The 19,852-nt window shown below is 41.8% G+C and overlaps 1 protein-coding gene across 5 annotated transcripts in view; it reads right to left on the bottom strand.

Annotated features, from left to right (window-relative positions):
* VAV3 (vav guanine nucleotide exchange factor 3) overlaps positions 1-19,852 on the bottom strand; it is a 205,487-nt gene that overhangs the window by 92,217 nt on the left and 93,418 nt on the right. For all 5 annotated transcript variants that reach the window (XR_014512441.1, XM_083445167.1, XM_083445166.1 and 2 more), the window contains exons 3-7: positions 5,947-6,005; positions 5,670-5,735; positions 4,792-4,900; positions 2,871-2,963; positions 2,180-2,248 (exon numbers count right to left, since the gene is read on the bottom strand). Coding sequence is in view for 4 of the 5 variants with exons in the window: in XM_083445167.1 (XP_083301293.1) it covers positions 2,180-2,248; positions 2,871-2,963; positions 4,792-4,900; positions 5,670-5,735; positions 5,947-6,005 (396 nt within the window). In the remaining variant the exon portion in view is untranslated. The remainder of the gene's footprint in view (positions 1-2,179; positions 2,249-2,870; positions 2,964-4,791; positions 4,901-5,669; positions 5,736-5,946; positions 6,006-19,852) is intronic.

The raw sequence follows: 19,852 nt of genomic DNA on the forward strand, positions 1-19,852 counted from the left end.
ATCTTAGACACCTTATAATTGAATTATATCTTTTGAATGAAAAAGATGGCACAATAAAGATATCTTGAATATACATAGCTATATATCTACTCATTAAACTTAAAACTGCAAATGTTTAAGAAATGTAAAACACCTTCCCCTCTATGTTGGAGAATTTGTCTCAGTTCTATGGTAAAATTATAACATTTTTAGGCAAGTAAACATGTTGGGCGTGGTGCAGACCTGGGTTTAAGACTGCAGGCTACAAAAACTCTTCCCCATCCATCCCCATCCCCAAGCACCCTCCATTTAAGTCCATTGCTGAATGACACTAAATTTTATTACAGTTAAAATGATCCCAGGAAAAATCTAAGCTTCATTTCCCTAACTAAAGTCGGTTTCTTAAAACAGAATTTAATGAAAGATCCAGGTGCAAAGGATGGGATGTATTTGCACATGGAAAAGGGAAGGGAAGCCAAGCAATCACCTATCCCAGTCTAGTCACTGGTTGGCATTATACCTGCTCCAGGTTTTAGAGATAAAAGAATTAGAGATAAAAGATTCACATCCCACTACTTCAACAAAAAATCATTTGGCACATTACACGGGACAGCTGAATAGCATCATACTGACAAGCTAACTGAAATCTTAATGTCTTGCTCAAGAAACAGAAGGTGCTGAGACAAGCAGAGTGGAAAAGCAATAAACATTTCTATTTACAGAGTTTGTAGATACTACACATTTTCCAAGTGTTCTCATAAATATACAGGTATATATTCGCAAAGCTCTGCAAGGCTGAAATAAGAGCCATCTAAAATAACCCCTCATCTTTCAAGAATTTACAGTCACATGCTCTTGTGGCCAGAGACATATTAGGGATGCAAAACAGGTAAAGGACCCCTAGACAGTTAAGTCCAGTCAAAGGCAACCATGGGGTTGCGGCGCTCATCTTGCTTTCAGGCCGAGGGAGCCGGCATTTGTCCACAGACAGCTTTCTGGGTCATGTGGCCAGCATGACTAAACTGCTTCTGGTGCAACAGAACACCATCACAGAAGCCAGAGTGCATGGAAATGCCATTTACCTTCCTGCCGCAGGCAGTCATACCTCGGGTTGAATACGCTTCGAGTTGAGCGTGTTCGAGTTGTGCTCTGCGGCAACCCGGAAGTAACGGAGCGCGTTACTTCCGGGTTTCGCCACTTGCGCATGCGCAGACACTCAAAATGACGTCACGCGCATGCGCAGAAGCGGCAAAAAGCAACGCGTGCGTGCGCAGACGTGCCATTGCTAGATACATTTACCTCTAGATGCGAACGGGGCTTTCAAACTGCTAGGTTGATAGGAGCTGGGACAGAGCAACAGGGGATTTGAACTGCCGACCTTCTGATCAGCAAGCCCAAGAGGCTCAATGGTTTAGACCACAGCACCACCCGTGTCCCTTGGACAGGCAAAACAGGTGCACTATGCAGGACCAGATCTCTCTTCATAGCTGTGGAATACCAAACATCATGAGTAACATCAGCTACCCTGCCCTCTGCCCGCTGCTGTGAGAAACATCATGGAAAGGGTATTTCTAGCACTAAGGTGAAACTGTAAAGCCCCCTTGATTTTTTTTGTTATTGGATGCTGGATGTTGCTAAGGGCTCCTATGTTATTAGGACATTCTTTTTGCACTACTAGGTTTTGAAATGTCTTGTTTTCTTTGTTGTAAGCCACTTTGAGCATGGTTTGGTTTTGTTTTGCATGGAAAAGTGGCATACAAATAAAATGAATGAATGAGGCAAGTGATGATCACAGAGCTGCTCTGAATTATCTTTACACAAACTTCACACACCAAGCAGTTGAGTTTACAGTAGCCCAAGTACACCGGCTCCTCATTTCATGTGTTTATAGTTGCCTAGATCAGTGTTCAACTTTGGGTCTCCAGGTGTGACTCAACTACAACCCCCAACATCCTTGACCATTGAGCTAAACTGGCAGTGGATCACAGATGTTGTATCTATCCACATCTGGGGACCCAAGGTGATGCCCACCTTTCTGTATGTTGTTACCTAAGCCCGTCTACCTATTAAACCAGGAAACCAGAAGGAAGCCTCCTTGTATATCACATCCATCTCTACCCTAACAGTATTCTCAAACAGTATCTTGTAGACTTCCACATAACAGAGGACAACAAACAAAACTTCCCAAGACATTACATACGGGAATGTTGATGAATACTGTCTCAAACTCTGAAGTGGTCAGAAACCTTTTCAGGGGAACCATAAAAAACTGTAAGAGAAAAATGAACACATACTGCATTAACATATTTTGCCACCCACTACAAAGGACATTTCTGAATATGTGATTCCTATTCAGAGAGGGCAATGGTAACAATGACCCCCACACTATGTATTTTAGATGTATATGTCTTGTGACTGCCTATATTAGCTTTGCATACCCTACATGATAATGGGTATAAACCAGTGCTGCCCAAACTTCTGGTAGCCAAGGAACACTACCCCCCCCCCTTAATTAAATTTGGAGGCACATTTCATTCCACAGGATGAAAGGGCTAACCACTGATCACAAGTGACCTCTTTATTTACAGTGTTTGCGATTGTTTAAGATAAAAACTATTGGGGGAAGAAACTACTTTTGCCATTTTTATGGAAGTTTATTATTTGTTTACACTGGGCCAAGCTCCTGGCACCTCACCCCTCGTGCCTGCCTCTCTCTCTCTCTCTCTCTCTCTCTCTCTCTCTCTCTCTCTCTCAGTATGTGCCAGCAGCCCATTGTGTTGGGAAGCTGGGAGAGTAATGGTGGTCCACCCAGACTGCCTCACCAGCCACACCCTTTCTCTGCACTCCCCAGCTGGAATGGTGCTCCTGCTTGTTTTGCCAGGTCACTTTACCTTTTCAATGGATTCCAATGTTTCTGTGTATTTCTCTTCGGTTTGTTTTATTTCAGAAAGGCAGCAGCTTCTTATGTCGTTTTCAGGACATTTCTGCCAAGCCAACAAGAAGTTATTTGTAGACGTGAAACATGTTGATTTCAGGACACTTTCCTATTACAACATATTGCTTTGACAGCTGTCAGAGTTTATGATCAAATGGCAACAAAATGTTTTCAGATTTATTATTTGGGCTGCAGGGGACACATGTGCTGAGCTTGCTCAGTTGGTAGAATTTCAGGGTTGTGGGTTTGAGCCCCCAAAGGTTCCTACATTGCAGGGGGTTGGACTACACATTCCTTGTGGTGCCTTTCCAACTCTACAATTCTATTATTTTACATGGGTTGTTGGCCAGCCTCCCCCAACCTCATGCCTTGGACTAGAACTCCCTATCAGCCCCAGCCATCGTAGCCAATGGCTGGTGGAAGTGGCAGACTCAAAAAAACGCTTGCAACAAATAATTTCCCAATTTCTGGACTTAATTCTTCCACCAAGCCTCTGCATGAAAGGGCTTGGGGTTTCAACGTGTCAGCAGACATTACAAACTTTGAATTTCTTGACATTCTTACTCTTACATGTATGAGAATTTGAAGCTAGCTCTTCCAATTTTTTTGTTTTTAATCTCCATTTTCATTTTTTTAAAAAAAAGATTAGAAGAGATAGCTTCAAAGTCTCATACACTGATGAGAGTTGGGGTCCAAAACACCAAAGAGCACCAACATGTGGAAGACCGCAGTAGGCAGAGAATAGAAATATGAGAGGCTCCTGCCACAGTAGGTGCAGCTAGACAAATGGGGCAGCCCATAGAGCTGGGGTCCTCTTGCCATATATATTTCACACAAGATGCCCTATCCCATTATTACTATAACTGACTATTGTAACTGGAGTTTGGTAAAGGAATTGTAATGTTTGAGTGAGGAGGGGCAATTGAACTCTTCCCACCTGCCAAATCTGGTGGGTATATATCTAGCATATGAATAACACATAAGAAGCTGAAACAGAGGAAGTACTCAAAGTCTGCTGCTTGTTTTCTAGATAGCTGACATGTAGCAGGTGGTTACGGATGAAAGGGTCTTCCCACTGGTGACACTATAATTGTGGAATGCTCCAGCCAGCCAGCTCAATTAGTGGTTATGACGTTGTCATTTCAGCAACCCCCTTTTTCGTTTTCCCAGGTCTTCTAAATCTGCTTCAGTCCTTAATCATTATTTTTGCCTCCATTTATTTTGTTCTCTGCTCTTGAACTTTATGCTGCATCAGATTTTATGGTCTAATATTCTATTTTTACCTTGTTTGTATTTTGGCATGTGACTTATTGCCTATACATTAAAATATAATATAATAACAAATAATATAATTAAGCAACTACAATTGCTTTAAAGAAAGAAAGGAATCCCATCCCAGAACTACAAGAAGACAACAGTGTAGTCTTAGCAGAAAGAATATTCAAAATAAGAATGTCAAATATTTATTCATATTGATCTGGTTTGCTTTACCCCTCTGTTTTATCAAACAATAAAGCAACCAGACATTATGATCATCATCTGAGGCCCTTCTTCATGTGCCTCCTCCACGAGAAGTCTGGAGGGTGGCAACACAAGAATGGGCCTTTTCTGCAGTGACTCACGGTTGGTGGAATGCTCTCCCCAAAGAGGCTTGCCTTGCACCTTCATTACATAGCTTTAGACACCAGGCAAAAACATTCCTCTTCTCCCTGGCTAATTAAACAATCTATGGCCTTTTAAACGGTGATGGGGGTTATTGTTTTTGTTTGTTACTGTGCTATGTATTTTTGTGTTTCTATATTGTAAACCCCTCTGTGAATCCTCGGATGAAGGGTGGTATAGAAAAATTAATAAATAAACAAAGAGTTGAACCCTACTGGCTGGTGTGCTGCTTCAGCTTTCATCAGGTCTTCATAGACTTCACCACCTTCGTCGTCCCCATAAACGCAATCATAAAGGTCTTCATCTTCATCTACACCACTTTCACTAGAACACAAAGCGGAAGGAGAAAAGACAACAAAATTAAGAACATTAGCAATAGAATTTGAAGAACATTTAGGCCTTTTAAAATTATAGGCATAATGGGATGTAGAAGAAGTCTTAACCCTTTTGAAAGGTTCTGATATTTCTGGAGGACGACAAGGAGGGTAAGAGCAACATAACCTGGCATAATGTTGCTCTGCCCCCCTTGTCCTCCTCTGGAAATAACAAAATCTTCCACTTCCATTGAGATCAGGGCTGGATAACCTTTTTTGGGCCACAGGGACCTCTGATCCAGCTTCCCAAAGCCACGTGTCAAAATAGACATGGCCAAATTGTTAAAAACCTGGTATGGTTGTGGGGGTTTTTTTGTTTTTGCTTTTAATGTCACATTTTGGTCCTGATAGGGTCACCAGAAATTTTTGTCATCACAATGGGGGGCCCCGCAGGAATGATTGGAAGGAAATTCAATTAAATGGATAAATTTAGGGGTCATAGGAGGACACAAAATAAACTCTTGGCAGCACAGTACCTATGGGATCAGTCAGTAAATATATATAGAGGGGGGAATTAAAATGGATAAATGCGCGGGGGGGGGGGCTTGAGGGACCACAAAACCTCTTCAGGGGGATGTATGTAATCGACAGGCAGCAGAATCTAATTAGATGTTTCGCAGACACATGTACAACACAGTATATTTTGTTCATTGGTCAAAACAGTTCCATTTTCTCCTTTACATAACTGATGCTGTAGAGTCCACAAATGTACAACCTACTCTATTAAATCTGGAAGGCCTTTGTAAATGTCTTCATCATTCACGCTCTCTTCTGTAGGAAACGGCCTGTGGAGGCAAAATATAAAAGTAAAAAAAAACTGCCATAAACCCAGTTCTTAAAGTACACCTCCATTTTAAAGAAACAACTGTGTGGTAGCATTTTAACATTCATCATTTAACTGTAACTCATCTGCTAGATGGAGAAAGATTTCACAGATGTTACTCAAGTTATCGGCCACAATAAAAGTTAAAAACAGAATCTACAACTACGTTGTACCTTATTCCGGTGACTAATGCAATAGGGGTGCGGGAAAGCTTGGATAATGTTTCTATAACCTGCAGAAAGAATTGAAAACATTTGTTTAGTTACAGAAATAAAAACCATATGCCATAATTGAAATGCCATAAAATAATGAGTGTGAATGGCTAACATGTCGTGCTATCATTGGTTGGGATGGGAATGAGTGAGGGAAAACAGAAATTGGACTGTTACTGTAAATTTTACCAAGAAGAAGAAAAAAAAGGCAACTTCAAAATTTAACCAATATTTAAAGCAAAGCAACATTAAATCCAGTTTATACAATGGCAGAACATAAGGACAAAATAGTCAAAATAGCCGAGGAAGAAAACATTTCTCTTCTACCTTGTCACCAAAAGGGGGAACTGTAGGACAAGCCATCGCTTCAGTCCAACCAGGTCTCACAGCAAACATATTCCAGAAACACACAGCAAAACTAACAGTAAATTCCAGCTTAGTTTTTTTAATTTTTAAGACATGAACTCTTAGAATAGAATGCAAGGAATCAATGGAGTAGGCAGATATAAAAGTTCAGATCTTAAGAAGTGAGTATAGCTATAATGCATGAAGTGAGTGGGTTGGCTAATTTGTTTGGTGTGTGGGATTATTCTGCATTAATTTAAAATTTTAAGCTACTCCTGTGCTCTGCAATGAGATGGTTTCTTTCAATTGGAGAAGAGTTAAAGCCATAAAAGATCCAATATCCCAGTTAAACATTTAGTTCTCCTTTATTTGCAGTGCAGAGAAATTCATAACTGGCCAGCTGGCCAGATAAGCAGCATGCATGATTGCTTAATGCTCACATATATCAGTGCAATTTGAAATAATGTACTTATCAGCCTCAAACAAAGCCTATTTATTTAGTTTAAAATTCACAGCCCATTTCTTTGAATAGGTCCTCAGAGCCCCTCACAATGTAAAGAAACGAACAAAAACATCACCCTTACAGGAAGAGTAATATTACACGATCCAGGAGGCTGAAATACCTGTCTAAATAGGAACTTGCTGAAAGGGCAAATTTGGCAGTCTTCCAACTTTAAGGAGCTCCCTCAGGCATCCTGAACCCAAATCATGGACAGATTTAGTAGACCGGACCAGCACCTTTAATTTATCCCTGAAACAAACTGGTTATCAGTGGAGCTCTTTTAGCTCAGGCATGATACATACTCTTTAGCACTAGCACTCTATTGTCATGCTCTATTCAAGACCAGGTCTGTTTTCAAAGTCATTCCATGTGAGCACATTATAGCGAAGTGAAGGTGAGTATTCCAGGATATGCAGAACATTAGCTACCAGTAGAAGCTGGTAAAATGAGACCAGCCCGCATTGCAGGCATTTACCACTGCTGAATCACACTATTCCCCCAGGACTTGCAAGGTTCTACACAATAGAGGAAATGAAAGTCCCTTCCTGTATTTATAGCCTGCGATGTTCCATCCATACTAATGGATGTGTGGGTGTTCCTTCTGTCTTCCCATCCTTTTAAAAAAATTATATGAAGAAGCGAGCTTCCACACATACTTCCCACCCCCCTTAAACGTTCAGTGGTTCTGGTTTGGTGCCTTATTCTTCTGCTATGGATATTAGAATCATAACACTATAACATTATATAGGGGTTTTTTATAAATAAATTGCCACGTATTTGCTCTGGTAATGGTGCTTAAGACAGGCAGAAGGTTCTGAGCAAAAAAAGATGATATATGGGGGAAGACTAATAGTTGACCTAATCCCAATACAAGCCACTGGGCACTCCACCTCACATGCCTGGGCAGTAACACTACTACCTGTACACACAGGAAGCCATTGCAATTCAATGCCATCTATAGCTACAAAGCTGCCACAAACAAACTCCAAGAAAAATATTAAACAACTGCAAAGAAAGAACGACGATGATCTGCAGACAATGCCATCACTGGTGCTCTGCAAAAAGTGAGTGAAGGGATGAAGAAAACATCACCACACCTGGATAAATAGAGCTGAGGTCATCTTCATATTGAAGATGCCTCACTATAAACCTCCAGATCAGCCTTCCCCAGCCCTGTGCTTTCCAGATGTTGTGGACTACAACTGCTATCTCCCTTGAACCCTGGCTGCAGCTGATGGGAGTATGAGTATAGTCACCAGGCTGCGGCAGACTACTCCACATCAGCCTGCAGCAGCTTCATGTATATGTTTAAAGCTATTGGAGGCATGAGATCCTTGAAGAGTAACTCCCACAGTGATTAGTAGACTTCCAGCTCCATGTTCTAAAACTTCCCAGTAATGTAGGAATGGTTCCATTGTAACACAATAGCTTCCACTCCCAGCCCAGGCAGTCCAGAAGGAGAGCATGGATAATGACACTGAAAAGTCACTGAGAGATCCAGGATATTCAACAATGTCATGCGCCCTGTGCCTTTCTCTTGGCTAAACTATTCAAATATTGAGCCCTGACAGTCTCCACGGTGAACTTCATTCAGCTGAAAGCTAAACAAGGAGAGTGGAGGTTAAGGATTAGTTGGTTACTCAAAAACAATTTAGCATTTGGTACTTGCTTTTCCCGGTCACACCCAACAGTTGCCATTGCTTCTAGGCTCTCCTTGCCAGTGGACATAGACTGCATCCAGATCATTGGTCCTGGCTTCACCAACCATGAATGACAGTCAGACTTTTTTAATGTAGCTAAGAATTGGATTGGTCCCGGTGAAACGATGAAACGAGAGCTGCACATTTTAAATGGAATAGAGAACACTGGCTCAATGCAAGCCAGGAATGAAGCACCATAGCTAAGTGTGCAATGGAAGAGGGAGATGTGTATGACACAGACTGAAGCCAGCGAAGATTATCCAATACCAGCCACAGAATGGAGCCTCTCTTGGCCTTAAGACATTGTGAGGGTCTTTCCCCCCCCCCCCGAACCTCTCTTTCATTAGCACTCTCTTTTCAGAACCCCTTGTAACATCTGTTCTCTTCCTCTGCCTACCTTCCCTTGGGATGCTCTCTCAGTCCATTGTATTAGTCTTTTGGCTACCTATCTATCAAGTTCCCCATCCCTTAACATCCTAATCTACTGAGATCTCTCCTCACCTTTGCTAATTTGGTACCTTTCAGCTGTTTTAAGACTATTGTTCCCACCCAACCCAGACCTGAGCAGTTGGAGGGCACCAGCTTGGCAAAGGCTGGTTTGAGGCTTCAATCTCAGCAAAACAATATACAGATAAAACAACATGTCACTATTACCTTCAACCCCTTTGTGCTAGAATTCAAGGGTTCTGTGAATTTCTAGGACGAGTAACAAAAAAGTTTTGTGAACCAGAGCCTCAAATAAACATAAATTGTTTTCCCAGCCAAGCAATTGCTACTGACACTTTTTGTTGTCAAATACCATGCCATAAATAACTGTTGAGAAATAAAAAGCCAATCTGCAAGATATAAGCTATTCAAAAGGCTTTAATAGCATCCTTATTGTGGGGCAATGTAATTGCTACCAAACAAGTCTGCAACATCACCATCAATATGATAGTTAAATCTTCCAGAAGCATGTCAAAATTGAAAGTAGGCATCGTTCTTAATTACTAACATCATAGCAGGCTCTCTCTTTTTCAGCACAGTGTGTGGGAAGCAGCAAGCTATAAAAAGAAGTTTCACAAAAGATATTCCAGTGCATAATTAGTGCCCACCATACTGCATTATATAATAATGCAATTCAGAGAAATTCTATGTACCTCCCTAATTGTTCTGCTCTTCGTAGTGAAATTTCCAGGGCACTTGGTCACCACTGTTGGTCCCAGGCCTGTAGCCGGGACTTTTGTGATGGGTACGCACCGTTAATGTGACAGACCAACAAACTAAAAAATAGAACTGGTGCCTAGACACTGTCAACCCCGATTCCAGTGCATAGGCACTTACTGGAACATACAGCAGAAAACTGGATACCGTACAAATCTGAGGACTACAGGGGCTGGCTTTGCTTTTTAAATGAAATGAAGCCATGCCACATGTTTGCAGGGCTATTTAATTATTTACTTAAATCATTTGTGCATTGCTCTTCTCTCAGGCTCAGGGTAGCTTAAAGAATTAAAACCTGAAACACTAAATAGTTCTAACGCAAATATCAATGTGCAAATCAACTGCAGGTTCCCGGCTTACAATGTTTTCACATGTGTGCTTCAGTAATGAACCAGTTCCCTGTGTTCATTCTACCATGTCATAATTATGATCTACACTCTTCTAAAATGTACATAAGAGGTTATGGTGTGCACTAAGCTATTCAAATGTGGAATAAGGCCTGAGGCTGAATCTGGCTCATCAACTTTTTTTTTTCCTGAAAGTTCCTCTGCATCCCTGAACAACTGCCCCTTGTGGGCTGTCATGGTGCAGCAACATAAAACCTGAGAGAAGCAATGCGTTCTGTGGGTTTTACCTTGTCCACAGCTGCACTGCAGTACACAAGCCTAAACCCTGTCTGCTTCTAATCAGAGCAAAATTAAATATTAGTTAGCCTAAATTCAGTCTAGTCAGCACACAAAGAGGAAATAGGGAAGAATCAGCGACCCCGCCCCCATGTGAGCTACTAATCTAATTTTACAGAGGACTGAACCCCTCCTCCCCCAGAAATTGTTTTTGTAGGAATCTCTGGGCCTCTTTCACTAAATGCTGCTAAGCAAGCCCAAGAGAAACCTCCTCTTCAGCTCTGCGGTACAAAGGAAGCACACTCACAGATGAGACTCATTACCCTTTTGCTCCAGAGCAATGACACTGTAGATGCCAGGAGTACTTGGGAGAAAAAAATGAACATCCTCAGAGGTAAACCACATCATCCATTAAGATCTATTTATACACCAGAGCACCCTCATCTAGATGCTTCAGAGCATGGCAAGCTCACGCAAATTGGGGCATGAAATTAAAGAGGAAAAACAGTACAGCATGCTCCTTTTCCTTCTTAGGTGCACACATCTTTGTTTGGGAGAATTAGGAGACAAGTATCAGAAGTATGATACTTATACATAGGGCTCAGCAGTGCAGACTGCGTCTGTTCAGAGTTCCAGCCACTCCGTTCCATTTCCTGCTTTCCCTTTTATATCACCCACCTCAATCAGTCAGAATTCTGTGTGATTTTTCACAGAAGTCAGAACAATTACAGAGAGTAGAACTAAAAAGGAAGGTGAGGAGATCTATCACCTGCATTTAAGATAGCAATGGAACCTGCCATTTGCAAGGAGACACATCTAGGAATAGCATGAGCAAACACAAGCCTTAAAAATACTTAACTTAGATGTTTGTCTACACTGTCAGGAAGCAGCAGAAACTTCAAGGTCAGGGAGAAGTCTCTCTCCGACAACATCCATCTTTTAAATTTTGTACTTGAGTCAGAAGCACTGACAGCATAATGAGGCTCTTCAAAGAGGCCACCCAACAGTCTAATTAATGACACTGGAGAACAGGCCAACAGGGAACAAAGTCCATATAAAGCAAAATCCAGTGACTTGCTAGAACATAGTGATCCTCAGGTTATGAGAACCGTCATAGCTTGGCTCTCAGCACAGCCTGCCAGGTAGGTGAATAATGAATCAGCTCTGAAACCTTTAAAGAAGGGGCCTATTTCATCAAATATTTATTATTTTCTACAGATCTTAAAGCAAAAATGCACTATTGTGTGCTGCTCATCAATAGTCGTCACATTGATACCATAAGCAGAGAAAAAGAAGGGGAGTTGGATGGAAGGGGCAAAGAAGCAAAAAAATTAATTCCAAACCAAAATAGCCCCCCAAATTAAAATAAAATGTGTTTCCATAATTGATTTCTGGGGACACCCATAAGAAGTTTAACAGGGTGAAAGTATGCCTCTATCCTAAAGATAAAGGATGTACAGCTGAAACGTAAGAACAGTATTAAGCAACCTGGCGCCCTACAAAAGTTGTTTGGACCACAACTTTCTTCTCCCCTTAAGCAGTGGCCATGCTAGCTGGGATTGATGAAAGCTGCAGTCCCAAACATCTAAATTGCACCAGGTTGGGAAAGTCTGCGTTAGAAGTACTAATAGTTATGATCTACAGCTGAGGCCTTACATTTACTAATGTATTATTAATGCTTACTAATAAAAGTTTACAAGCTTTGGAGAAAAAGTACCCCTTCCCAAGTATACTCCCTTACATTAATGGATGCCACTCAATCCCAAGGGGAAGGGAAGCATTGAACTTAGGGGCAGCGTTTCCAAGGAGTGAAACACAGGCACACATACGGAGGCTTGGTTTCTCAGACTCTGAGTGCCACAGTGCTTCTGTGTACAGATACAATGTTCCACCAAAATAAGTGGCACCCTGGCTATCTTAATGACGTCATGCTATTTACACAATAGATCAATACTGTCCTATGAGTGCACAGTTCTTCCCAGAAGGATGTTAAGTTCCCATTTCAATAGTGACCTACATTTGAGTTCTTTTTCTTCTTTTTAGGCCTCTTCTTTAATAGCAGAGACAACCATTATTACACACACCCCGAAGTAATTTTCAGAATCTGGTGAAAGCTGGATTACAATGAACAGGACTACTTATCTGATGTTGATTTCCTCCTGAACATAACACACAGCAGGCTCCAGCAGAGTTCTGCTGCTGTGTTTTTGTGCATCACAAATTACAAAGTGTTTTCACCCTTCTGAGGTGTTAAATAACTCATGCACTGGGGTTTTAGAAGGTGAAGAGCACATACAAGCACTGAGTTCCCACCCATTCATCTGATGCAATGGAAACTGGTGCTGATTAGGACTGGTCGGGTGCAAGGTAGGGAGAATAACAGGAGATGGAAAAAGAGCAAATAGCTGCTGGTGCAAGGTACAATGATAAGTAGAGCCAACTCATTCTGCTTTGGTTCACATCTTTATCTCTCTTGAGTTCTAAAAAGGCAACACTCAAACTATGGAGGAAAGACTGGTTGCAAGTAAGAAGACAGGCAGAGCAGCCTCCGCTGATCTGGTGAACAAATTTAGCTTAAGTGCTCACCTGGTCTAAATTTACATTACAAAAAATGTTGCAGTCAAACAAAGCATGATTTGAATCTTTTTTGCTTGATGTAATGAAATACACAAGTGGCACTAAAAAGCCTCAGGTGTTTGTCATTTTGATAGCTAATTGCATTTGCTTAATGGCCTTTGATGTTTGATGTCAATTCCAATGTGAATAAATATGTCACATCCTCACTGTAACAGGTTGTGGGTGAAGGAAACCATTTTGCAGTTTTTTAAAAAAAACTGGCCAGAGGAGGATAACTCAAATTTGTTGCTGGTTGCTGTGTTGAATGGGCAACCCAGCACTTCCAACTTCCATACACACTGCCCTAGCTTGTGCTCCAGAGAGCTCACTTTGGTGCTGTAAATGCAGTTGCTTGATGGACAATGATAGCTCTTTAAAGATTAGCAAAGCTTGTTGATGTGCCTGCTGCTTTCAGCTCTGCTAAAGTCTGTATCTGTAAAACAGATTTGTATCCGAAATTTTGAATCAGTAAGAGAGATCAAAAAACAAAAAGACTCTCAAGATTTCAAGAAGGGAAGTAACATGCATCTCTCTTTGCTTATCAGTTCTTCATAGAATCTGTTGGAGACCGGTGTCAGTCCAGCACTGTTTGCAATCTGCTACCTCAGCTGGGTCACACTGTCCTGCTGCATCTTGGCCTGGATTTCCGCAGCACCAACCATGTGGCTAAAATGATTGCTTACTTCATGACCTTTCTTTACATGTTCCTTTTTTTTTTTGGCTGGAGCTTGCTGTGCCTCTATTGTCTGAGAAGTGAACAACAACTAAGAAGCATACTGAAAAGTTTCCAATTGCCATTTGCGTATGAGTTATGTCACCAAATTACTTTTTAACATTTTTAAAAATAAATTTTGTTTTTGTGATGTCGTGGAAAGTAATCTGAGCATCTGTTAAGCAAGTGTGTTGCGATAAAATGTAAGGCTTTATTGCCTTTCCTGGGCTTTTGTTCAATCACCGGATTCATTAAGAACTGCCACAATGAATATGCATTTTCACCTGGCTATACTATTACAACAGGGACAGTCAAGTCCCACATGCTGGACCACGGATGCTGGACTCTAGTTCCCATCATCCCTGACCATAACCCATACTGGCTAGGGCTGCTGAGAGTTATACTCTACAACATCTGGAGAGTGCCATCCAGGCTATCACCGTCCTGCAAAATGGCCACTGGCTTACTTCCAATTAAATAAGCCAAACAGAAACAATGAAAAGTATATGAAATAACTCTCCTCCTTTGACAAATTTGAGGCCTTTAATGGATTTCAAAAGAGAGTAGGCCAAAACTTTTAGACTGTTATTTCTGCGCTGAAGCGGCCCATCCTAAAATTATTTGCAATTAATAATGTCCGGGGGGGACGGGGACGGACAATACAGGGATTCAACTAATGAGAAAGGCAGACCTGCAACCAAGTATCAAAGTTGTAAACTATGACAGTATGTTTTTTAATCTCATTTACTGTCGCTGTTTTTCTCCCATCTCCCACTGTTGCAATGCTGTATTTTTTCCTCACTCAGAACATCGTGATCAATATTAGTCCTACTCAGTGCTATTTTTCTAGAAAAAGAGGTACTGGAACTCACCATGAACACCTCCCTCATTCCCTTAGAACGGCAATGGCACCCACCTGAGAGGTGCCGGAACTGAGATCCGACTGAAAAAAAGCCCTGCTCCTACTCAGATTAGACTCATTGAAATTAACGGGCATGACTAATTTAGGATGATTAATTCCAACACTTTGAGTATATATCTGAGTACAACTCATAGACTCCTCATCTCCAATTTATTTATTCAGTCTATTTACAGACCACTATACATAATTTTTCAAGCAGTTTACAATAAAGAAAATTCAAATATGTATTCAAAGTACAATAAGCACGATTTCAGATAGTTTCCAATTCAGAAAAAAACAAAAAATACACAACATTTATATTCATTGTTTACAAAAACCTATCCATAGAACTAAGATCGAGGGTGGGGGAGACTACTCAGCATCATGATACGAACTCCCAGTGATAGTAAAACACGTTCTTCACACAACATCACTCTCACCATTCATTCACAAAACAACTACAACCTTCCACCACCTCATACCACCTCAATCTCTCTATCAATCAACCAATCACACACCCAAACCACACATACTCAGTGAATTTTCTATATGAGTAACCACAGTCAATTACACATCAGGTACACCACATAATCGAACATGATAACATCACTGAGGACAAATGAAGCCAATCCAGATTGAGGGCAGTAATAGTAGTGGTAGTAATTTATTACTTATATCCCGCCCATCTGGCTGGGCCTCCCCAGCCACTCTGGGCATCTTCCAACAGGATATTAAAAACACAATAAAAGATCAAACACTAAAAACTTCCCTAAACATGGCTGCCTTCTAAAAGTCAGATAGTTGTTTATTTCCTTGACATCTGGTGGGAGGGCGTTCCACAGGGTGGGCACCACTACTGAGGAGGCCCTCTGCCTGGTTCCCTGTAACCTTGCTTCTCATAGTGCGGGAACCGCCAGAAGGCCCTCAGAGCTGGACCTCAGAGTCCGGGCTGAACAATGGGGGTGGAGGCACTCCTTCGGGTATACTGGGCCGAGGCTTCCTACGTAAATCTTCCTGATAAAAAGTTCCAAGAGCAACAATTTTCTCAATTTGGCTTTATTTTGCAGGAGAGATCAATGGAGATTTATGGCAATTTTGTAATATGTGACTGATCTACTAACAGGCAAAGGTGAATGCAAACAGATTAAGCATCCCTACAAGAGGCAAATTTGCTGCCCTGTATCAGTTTTCCAAAGAGACTCTGTTGCTAAATGGTGCTTTCCAGCTTTCATTACCTTGCCCTCGCTCTCTCAGCACCTGTCTCAAAACTGCTGCTTCTTTCTCACAGCCCTAAAACCTGCTCCTTTTCTCCAATCCAAAACACTTCTGCTGTTTCCTCCACTTGCCCTCTCCCTTCCAGCTGGAGGGAAAGATTGAGTAACCTCCCTTGAGTTCTGGTGGGTTTCACATTCCAAGCCATCCTCCAACAATTAAGCCAGTGTGGTGTAGTGGTTAAGAGCGGTAGTCTCGTAATCTGGGGAACCGGGTTCGCGTCTCCGCTCCTCCACATGCAGCTTGCGGGTGACCTTGGGCCAGTCACACTTCTTTGAAGTCTCTCAGCTCCACTCACCTCACAGAGTGTTTGTTGTGGAGGAGGAAGGGAAAGGAGAATGTTAGCCGCTTTGAGACTCCTTAAAGGGAGTGGAAGGCGGGATATCAAATCCAAACTCTTCTTCTTCTTCTTACCATAAAGAGATACTGCTTGGACATCCTGGGTCATTACCAAGCAAATTTCCCTGGCAAAAGGCTGGCATGGCTTGGCCAACATTTGTAACAATACTTTGGAGTAATCAAAATAATTGCCGGGGGGGGGGGGAGAGAAGGGAGGGTGCCTTTTATGCAGCTCAAAATGATCCCTTCAGGTTTGTGACACTTCAGATTAATCCAGCACAACCTGAATTATGTCCGTATGCCAACTCATAAGGAAAGAAAACAGTTAAGCAAATGAAAAGTGACTCTCCGGTACGGAATCCCAAATAAAGACTTTGCCTTGGCAGCATTTTGAGAAGCGGGGGGGGGGGGGTGTCTTTCCTTCATGATCAACAAGCCAACATAACCAATCACAAATCCTTCAGGACAGGAGGCAGCTATGACTAATGTTGTTCAAAAGTTCACAGACTCCAAGCATTTGTGAAACGCTTCAAATAATATTCGCTTCTAAACAAATGGGTTTCCTATTCAACAAAGTATGAGTGTTAAAAGTATCATTAGCGTAGAAATAAATATTTGAAAGATGTCACTGCTGCTTTCGTTATTTATGTGAGCAGGATCTATGAAGGGAAGTAGCAGGATAGCTTGGACCCTACGCTTGATGTCATATCCCTGTTGGCCCTGGCCCCTCTCAGTGGCTTTGTTTGTACAACATGCTAAGCCAAACCTTGGCTTAATGAAGCTACATGAATCTGCACGCTCACTGAGATGAGCACACAGCAATTTTGCTCTCGTCTGGTCCTTTTTTTGATTCTATGCCACATTATAGTTAATTCAAGGTTTGGCTTGGTGTGCCATGCAAGCCAGCATGTCCAAGCACAGAGAACTGCGAACAGGATAAAGTGGTCTCTAGTACGCTAAAATTTATTCCATAATAAATATGTCATTCTTTAAGGTGCCACAAGACTTTGGCTATAAGATACGGAAATAGCTAAAATAAAAATTAACTGCAGAGAAAAGAAAGATGCATATCTCAATACGGCAAGGGAGTCATATGCAGCCAGATAATCATTTTACAAATCTCTGTAGGCTGCCAATAATTTCCCCCCACTTATTCGACATTTGCTTTTGCACAAACACAGTGCCTTCTCAAAATACAACCAACAGCTCGTATCAAGCCCTGCATTTTTTCACCAAGGAGTAAAATGTGGCCACACACACAGAGAGAGAATTCTTACAAATAGTTGCAAAGTGCATTGGTTGTGTCATTAAACTCAAATCCTTAGGTACAAATAAGTTACAAAAAAATTAATTTCCAGCTGCTTCTTTTAAAACACACACACACATCTCAATATGGAATGTAAAGAGGACAATGCAAGTTGCTCCTGCCATCTGCTACTAGAATTTATGGGTGAGCTGGGAATGCACTTCACAGAATCATATAATGCTACTGCTACTATTTACCACATGTGAGTTCCCCCATTAGAAAAAAGCTGCTAACAGCTTTCCTTGAAACAGACAGAAGAAAGAAAAGCAAATTGTCCATTTCATGCAGGACAGGAAAATATGGATGTGTTTTGCATGGATGTGCTACTTTCCAACACCCCTATTTACCAGATTCAGACCCAATATCCCAATCCTTGTCCTTGGTTAATCATTGCCCCCCCATTTTTTCCTTAATCATGAGGTTTGGGGAAAATGTCTCCTTTAACCTTTAGTCAATACTTCACAGATACATTAGGATGCACTGCTTTCCTTCCATTCTCCAACAGCATGTGCCTAGCCAAAGAGTAAATGTTGCTGAATGCACTGGAGCTGCAGATATCAGTCCCGGGCAAGGGAGGTTTCGAAAAGAATTTTAAACACTGCTTCTAAAGCAAGTCTAAGGAGTCACAGAAATAAACAAACCAGATTGAGAATGGCTGGCTTAAACCCCAAATGGGAGCACTTTTTTATGAGAAGGGACACACTGCAGAAATAAAAATAAAAAGTTGTAGGTTTCATTTGTTCTGTAACAAGCACAGCCAGCTGCACTGTGAGTTTAAATTAAGGGAGAAAAATCAACTACAATTTGTTTACCAACACATCAGAAAGCAGTGCAAGGCAGACTACAGCACAGTAAATGAACACAGCATTTGGTAAGTGAAGAGACACTTTCTGGTGACTGTCCAGAAAACAAATCACATTTGTACCAAATTATCTCATTGGCAACAGCGATACAACTCCTCCACCTTTTCTGTTGCCGTAGCTGGGGAAATAGGGTAGCATGTAATGTTTTTCCTGCTAATTTTTAAAGTCAATTAGAGAGTTCAGGCTCCCCCCCCCCTTTAAAAATGAGATATATCTAGAACACAGTTCTGTATTGTGCAAATGACAAATATGCAGTGTGGTGTTCCAGGCTATGATGCTTATAAAGGTGTGACAAATTTAGCAGTGGCTGCCTGTAAAATTAGATCAGCAGTCGCTGTTAATCTAACAACATGAACCTAATCTTGTGTATTGAAAATGTTATTATTCAAGGTTCAGTTGGTATTACATTCTTATCCTATGGCCTTTGTTCAAAGCAAACAGATGTAATTACCAAGAAGCTTCTTTGAAAGATGATAAATAGGCTGCAGGTGACAACAGACAAGTTTAAAAAGATGGATTCAGCTGAAAATGCTGCACCAGTGGCTACTGTATCCACAATGAACGCAACACCAACCTACAAACAAACACTTGTTGGCATCCGTCTGTCTCAAGGGACAATGGAGTATGCCCCCAGGGGCAAAGTCAAACTGCTGGAGAATCACAGCGCCTGCTCTGCAGACATAACTGCTGCCTCCCGCGTTGTTTTTGCTGCCTTAGCAGCACTGAAGTGACCTCTCCGAGGCACAAGCCTGTATGGAGGCCCTGGGCAGCCTCAATGATAAGACCACCCCCCAATCACAGCCTCACTGATGTGATCCAAAGCAAAGCAGAGCAGAAGGAGGAATAAAAGATGCCATCCAACCGCCTTAGGGGCACAGCTCTGGATTTGTATAGGGTTTACTCCTTAGCCTTTTCTTCTCCCAAAGGTATGGCTTTTTCCTTGGGATTTACTCCTGGAGTCTTTCTCACTTACAAGTATAGCCACAAGGGAAAGGAGACTGAGGACCAGAGTTTTCCTTCTCCTAGATGGGCTACCTTTCCAGGTGAATGAGCCCCATCTGCCCCTCATTTTCGTCTGCAGAACATGCAATAACCACCTTCTTGACTGTTGAACCTACTACTGATCTCGTCTGCTAAATCTGCTGGAGGGGGCCTTTGCATGCAGGGGAAGTCTCTAACTCACTGAGGATTTGAGACCCACCGGCTACCCTCACCTGGTTTAGCCAGCGAGACAAAGTCGTCATTTCTCAAGGTGTGGCCGCTGCTGCATACTGACGGCTTCTAGGAGTCACAGACGAGAGCTGGGTGCAGGATTGCAACCAAATTGGGCAAACCACCCCAGAAATGTCCCGTACCAGAGGTACCACCCCTACACATGCCCAAATCATTATTATTGCTTCACAGTGGGCACTTGGTACAATCTTTAGAAAGTTTTGGTCATCTTTGAACAAGTTCTGGTGATGTTATGGGTATATGGATTCCTTC

Source organism: Podarcis tiliguerta (assembly GCF_965153285.1).
Source record: "Podarcis tiliguerta genome assembly, chromosome: 6".
NCBI lineage: Eukaryota > Metazoa > Chordata > Lepidosauria > Squamata > Lacertidae > Podarcis > Podarcis tiliguerta.